The 6351-nt window shown below is 48.0% G+C and overlaps 1 protein-coding gene across 1 annotated transcript; it reads left to right on the forward strand.

Moving 5' to 3' along the window:
- The first annotated feature begins 567 nt into the window (after window positions 1-567).
- LOC125510238 (rab GTPase-activating protein 22-like) lies at window positions 568-5721 on the forward strand. The gene is made up of 5 exons (XM_048675360.1): window positions 568-1081; window positions 2677-2812; window positions 2918-2967; window positions 3673-3726; window positions 4113-5721. Exons 1-5 carry the CDS (start codon window positions 804-806, stop codon window positions 5353-5355), a joined length of 1761 nt encoding a protein of 586 aa, XP_048531317.1. The 5' UTR covers window positions 568-803; the 3' UTR covers window positions 5356-5721.
- Window positions 5722-6351: the final 630 nt, after the last annotated feature.

The following is a 6351-nucleotide window of genomic DNA, read 5'->3' on the forward strand; positions in this document are numbered from 1 at the left end:
AAACGTGTCGGCCGACAGAGTCAAAACTAGCAATAGATCGTATCCATCCCGCCCGCCCACGCCGTTTGGCGACTCCACCACACACCATTATTGGCCCGTATACAACGCAATAGAAATTCCAAGAAACTCTAGAACAAGCCGTGTGGATGGATATCCCACCATCATCTACCAGACGGCTGACCCAAAGATTCAGCCTTCCGACCCAGGAGTACCACACCAAAACTTGTTTCAAACCGATTTTTTTCTTTTCAAAATGGGATGAGAAGCTGGCCAGTGGATGAGGATAAACATGGACAATAATTGAGAGGAAAAAACAGGCAAGGATCTTGGGAGGTTGACCTAGAGAGCGGAGGACGCCGGCCGGCCGCGGGGCTCTTGAATGCCGGGCAGTTGAGTGTCCTGCGATGCGTGTCCTAGCGGCGGTAGGTCGGGCCATCGATGCCGTGTGTCTCGCTGACCGGCGGGCCCCGCGTGGCGGCCGGGGCGGGACCCGTCGAAGCGCCCACGGCACCCCCCCCCACTCCCCCCCCCCTCTCCGTGTGTGTGGCTTTATTGGCGTCACATGCCCCCCCTCCCCCCTCCCTCTCCCCTACCACTTCTGTCCATTTGCCAAAAGCTTAGAGTTAAAGCACGGTGGGGGGAAAAACCAGATTAACCTGTGGCAGGCGCCGGCGACGAGATCCTGGGGCGGCGGGGATGGCGCCGGGGAGGCGGGGGCGGAGGCCGTGCAGGTGCTGCTAGTCGCTGCGCGTGGAGGGTAGTGGGTGGGTGAGAGGGACCGGCCGACGGACGGACGGACGGACATGAAGGCCCTGCGGCGATCCAGCACCTCGACCTCTCCGTCCTCCTCCTCCTCGCCCACGGCCGCGTCCTCCCCGCCATCCTCGTCCTGGATCCACATCCGCTCGCTCCTCGTCGCGGCCGCCTCGTCCAACTCCTCCTCCTCGGCGGCGGCGGCGGCGGCGGCGGCCGCCGCGGCCGCGGGGAGCTCCGTGCCCGCCTTGGCGTCTGCTGCGTCGGCGGCGGCCGCGGCCTCGTCCTCGTCCTCGCCCGCCGCCTCCTCCTCGCCGCGCTCGGATCGGTGGGTTCCCTCCCCTTCCCCCCTCTGGATTGGCCAGAGCCGGCGAGTAAAAATGCCAACTTTTCAGCCTTTCCATAGCTTCTGATCTGGTGCTGTGGGCTCCGGCATACCTCGCTGTAGTTGAATTGGTGGCCTGGAGTCCAGTGAAATGCTCGAATTAGGATTTTTTTTCTGTTTCGATCCAGTCGAGCTTTGCGTTCCAGTTTCGATTAGAGTGGATCGTGTGGTGATGGCTTGGCTAAGTGCTTCAACCACTTGTCATCTCTACGAATGAATTAGCTCTATACTTTGTTCCAAATATGCCTCTTTTGTGAGTTGAAGCATGTACAGTAAGTTATATCCTGGTGCTCTTTTGGTCTAGTCTAGTGACAATGTTAGTGCTCAACTTACAGATTTCAAAGGTGTGCATTGCTGTTTGAATAGAGAGGTAGCTTGCTTGCTGCTAGCTTGAATTGATAGCTACTTCAGGTTGCTTTTGTTGATTCTTAATGTTAGATGCCATGGTATGTAGGACCTTGGAGGTGACCTGTCCCCCAAGGAAAGCAAATTTTGCTTCCTACAAATAATACTGAATAATACTTTAAAAATTAGTAATACTGAATATGTTATGCATTTATTCGGTTTGATAGTGAAGCTTTCACACTTGAACGGCTCCCTATAAAATTGAGCTAGTTCCTTCTGTGCAATTCTACTAACGTGGAGTTACGGAATGTTGTCAATCATGCGCCATCTAAGCTTGTGTGCCACAAACCAATTCCTAAACCACATACGTTTAAGTTTTACTTACTGCCGTGTTGCCTTTCAGCTTGTTTGTTTTCACCAACGTAGTGATACAAAAAAAAAACTACATAGAAATGATCATATGTTCTCACTGAAGTCATTTCATCTAAGCTCACCCTGACTGCGGCTCCATTTTGAGCTTGAGCTTATATTGTTAGAAATTAATGTAAGGCTCGGCTATATATGGTTGATTTGAAATATGGGCGAGCAGTATAAAATCTATTGATGCAATTAACAATAAACCTGCCCCGGAAGTTGCCTAGTTTTAGTATAATAAGTAGTAACTTCAAGAACCGTAACTGCAGGGAACTTATTCTATATGAAGCTGATTTGATAAACTAATCACCTCAATTTTATTTACAGTAGCATCTTTTGCATGCCTAATGATTTCTCATGCACACTGTTTTAAATTAAGTATGATGCATTTAAATAAGCATGAAAGTATGATTAAACTAAGGAGTGAAGAATTCGCTGTTTATGTGCTGTATCTATGTGCCTATGAACAGTATATGCTAAATGTGCATGTCATGGCACTGGACTGGAGTATGGCACTGTAGTACTCCCTCCGTTCCTAAATATAAGTCTTTTTAGACATTTCAAATGGACTACAACATACGGATGTATGTAGACATATTCTAGAGTGTAGATCCACTAATTTTGCTCCGTATGTAGTCACTTGTTGGAATCTCTAAAAAGACTTATATTTGGGAACGGAGGGAGTATATAGCTAGCTAGTTTGTTTGCCGACCTTTTCTTTCGTTCACCAATACCTCTGCTTGTGCTCTTTGCTAAAAAAATATAATTCCTTTTGTCAGGGGAGGAATTAAATCTCCGTGGTCTCGAAGGAAAAGGAAAAGAGTACTTTCTCGTCAGCAGTGGGACGGTCAATTTTCAGCTAATGGGAAACTTCGTGATGGGGGAAAGAAGGTCCTAAAGAAAGTCCGTAGTGGGGTAAGCATAGTTATTCATTTGCATATATGGCCTGCATATGTACTTGTCTATGATGCTTGGTTGTAGTTTACACACTGAAAATTTACACTTCTCTTACTGTACCAGGGTATTGAACCAGGCATTCGGGCTGAAGTTTGGCCCTTCCTACTAGGAGTGTGAGTTACTTGATCTCTTCTATTCTTAGTAGTAAGATTCATATCTTTGACCAAATTTGAGATGTCAGCTACATACAAATATTCCCCAGAGCACCTTGTTGGATGACGATGTAGTCAGTTAAAGCAAAAGATAATCAAGATGATCGGCAGATGTTTTAGGGAGGAAATAGGTGCATATGGCTGTAGTACTACAGTAATAGCATTACCACCAAGTGCTATCCTGCAAAACGCAATGTGCACACACGCGCATGAGCTTGGATGGATGTCTTTTTGGGTGTGTCATTCATGCCTATGGTCACTGCTGCGGTCATCAACACACTTGTCTTCATCATTGGAATGCTTGGTGTCATTCTTGATTGTGTACGAACCCGGCTTATTAACTAGTAACTCAAAATATAGGACAGGGAATACAGTGCTCGTACGTATCGATCTTATCATGAGCAATGAGTGTGGTTTTGTGACCTTATCTTATGAACATGCACGTATCGATCTTGTCATGAGCAATGAGTGTGATTTTGTGACCTTATCTTATGAACATGGGCAGCAATCTTATAAGAATGTGCAATTGCAATATTACCTTCAATTTGTGGTTGATATCCTAAATTATGTTTAGATTGTGTTTAAAAATTTAGTTTATATGTTCTTATTTAATATACTTTGCCACTTCAAATCCAGAGAGATTTACCTTGTCAATTTTGTGTGCAGCTATGATTTAAATAGCTCTGAAGAGGAACGGAATACCATCAGGATTAAAAAAAGGTACTGTATTAATATCTGAAGATTAGTTTCTTGATATAAATTGGTCTTTGCTTTATTGTAGCCTACCCCATCTTGTTTGGGACTAAAGGCTTTGTTGTTGTTGTTGTTGTTGTTGTTGGTTTGGTTGAATTCCTGGTTTGAATTAATCATAAGCATTCCGCTCATTGCGCCATGATTCCATAACGAACTGAAAATATGTGATACTGCATAGGCAGAAACATTTTGCTCAGCAGTATCTTATTCCCCTGATTAATTCACACGAGAATGGTGGTGTGAATTTGTAACTGCCTAAAGCAAATGACCCAGTAAACCAATGATGTTCTACTGTTATTAATATCCTGCCTAATCTGTCAAGAGTTTTTGGACTTACATAGCTTTTGGTTCAGGAAAGAGTATGAAAAACTGAGGCGGCAGTGCCAGCACATTCTGAATGGGTACAGAGGAAGTGGGCTGAAGTCAATAAATGAAGTGAATAATGAGGAGTGTTCTGCTCAAGGAAGTGGTGCTGAAGGATCAGAATCGCCTTGTTTTGAAGATGTCAATGTCGAGAAGGCTTCTAGGTCACTCGAGGAACCGAAGCCTGAACACAGCGAGGCCGAGCAACTGGAGATCACTATGTGTGATGATGTTATGGAATCTATGGAAGAAGACACAAGCGAGTTAATTGATGCTTATCCATGCATAGCAGAGTCAGAATCTTCTGACTCCGAATCATCGGATGAAGATGACTCTGGAAGGATATCCGTGTGTGGCGAGGATAGCTGTGATCCGGATCCTAAATTTGCTAGGAGTTCTTCGTTCAAGGCGGATATTTTTCGGTCTAGCAGAACCTCAGAGGACTTCGCGACATGGCAACGCATTATAAGGCTGGATGCTACCCGGGCAAATGCGGAATGGATTTCGTTCTCCCGTAACCAGGCCGAAGTCCCCAAGGAGAAAGCCCTACAGTCTGCAGCATCTGTTGGGTTGAAAGATTATGACCATTTGGAGCCCCATATGATTTACCATGCTGCTCGGTTGGTCGGACTTCTTGAAGCGTATGCGATCTACGATCCGGAGATCGGTTACTGCCAAGGTATGAGTGATCTCTTGTCACCGATAATCGCGGTGATGGAGGAAGACGATGCTGCGTTCTGGTGCTTCGTGGGTTTCATGAGGAAAGCCAGGCACAACTTCAGGCTGGACGAGGTCGGGATAAAGAGGCAGCTGAAGATCGTGTCGCAGATCATCAAGCGCAAGGACTCGCACCTGTACAGGCACCTGCAGAAGCTGCAGGCCGAGGACTGCTTCTTCGTGTACAGAATGGTGGTGGTGCTCTTCAGGAGGGAGCTCACCTTTGAGCAGACCGTGTGCCTGTGGGAGGTGATGTGGGCCGACCAGGCGGCCATCCGGGCCGGGATCGGGAGGACCACCTGGGGGAAGATAAGGCTGCATGCCCCGCCGACCGACGACCTGCTGCTCTACGCCATCGCGGCCTGCGTCCTGCAGAGGAGGAAGCTGATCATCGAGAAGTACAGCAGCATGGACGAGATACTGCGGGAGTGCAACAGCATGGCCGGGCAGCTGGACGTGTGGAGGCTGCTGGACGACGCGCACGACCTGGTCGTTAACCTCCATGACAAGATCTGAGCTGATGCAGGTGCCCGCTCTCCCTCGTTCTCGCGGCGGCGGCAAAGGAGGCCTCGTCGGAACTTTGAGGTATCTATGCTGCTGCTGCTGCTGCTGCTCGTCGAAAGCGTTCTGTTATCTTCTGTCAGGTTCCTGGCACACGAACGAACCCGTTCTTAGGTATAGAGGATGTTGTAACCTAGAGCGAGGGCGCCTGGGCGCGGCCTCGCATACGAGGCACTGAAATACGACTGCTATTCATTGTTTAACCTGTTATAGGCGAAGCAACAGATATTTTTTCACGGATGACGGTTTCATCCACGCTGAAGGTATGAAGTAATAACCAGCACAGACAGAGGTGTCTTTGTGCGCAGTTTGTCGATGCAATGCAAGGGTCCAAAACGTTCTCTTCTGTGTAATGGTATGTATGTTGCACTTTGCACGCCTTGGTAGCAGCGGTACTTCCTGTATGCTGGAAAACTACTCCTTTATGCCTTGGTAGATTTGATCTTTTTGCCAAAAAAAGAGTCCAAAGTGTCTCATTTTCTGGCTGTAGAAGGGCAAGATGTGGGCTGTGCAATGATGATATATTGATCGGTGCACCAGGCACGTATATACGAGTACAGAGGGGGGTTACAACCTCAACTATACAGAGGAAACATGAGGTGGGCCCTATACACAAATATTCACGATTCACGTACGTAATATACTCAACCCCCCCCCCCCCCCCCCCCCCCCCCCCCCCGCGCAGCGGCGCCAGTGACAGAGGGGGTCACAACCTCAATTATACAAAGAAAACATGAGGTGGGCTCTATACACAAATATTCACGTACGTAATATACTCAACCCCCCCGCGCCATGCAGTCGAAGCGGCGCCCGTGACGCAAAGACTGGAACGAAACTCCTCGAAGATGGAAGTCGGCAGTCCCTTCGTCATCACATCGGTGAACTGTTGTGCAGTCGGAACATGGAGAACCCGAATACGTCCAAGGGCCACCTGCTCACGCACAAAGTGAA

The sequence above is a fragment of the Triticum urartu genome, chromosome 5, assembly GCF_003073215.2.
Source record: "Triticum urartu cultivar G1812 chromosome 5, Tu2.1, whole genome shotgun sequence".
Lineage (NCBI taxonomy): Eukaryota > Viridiplantae > Streptophyta > Magnoliopsida > Poales > Poaceae > Triticum > Triticum urartu.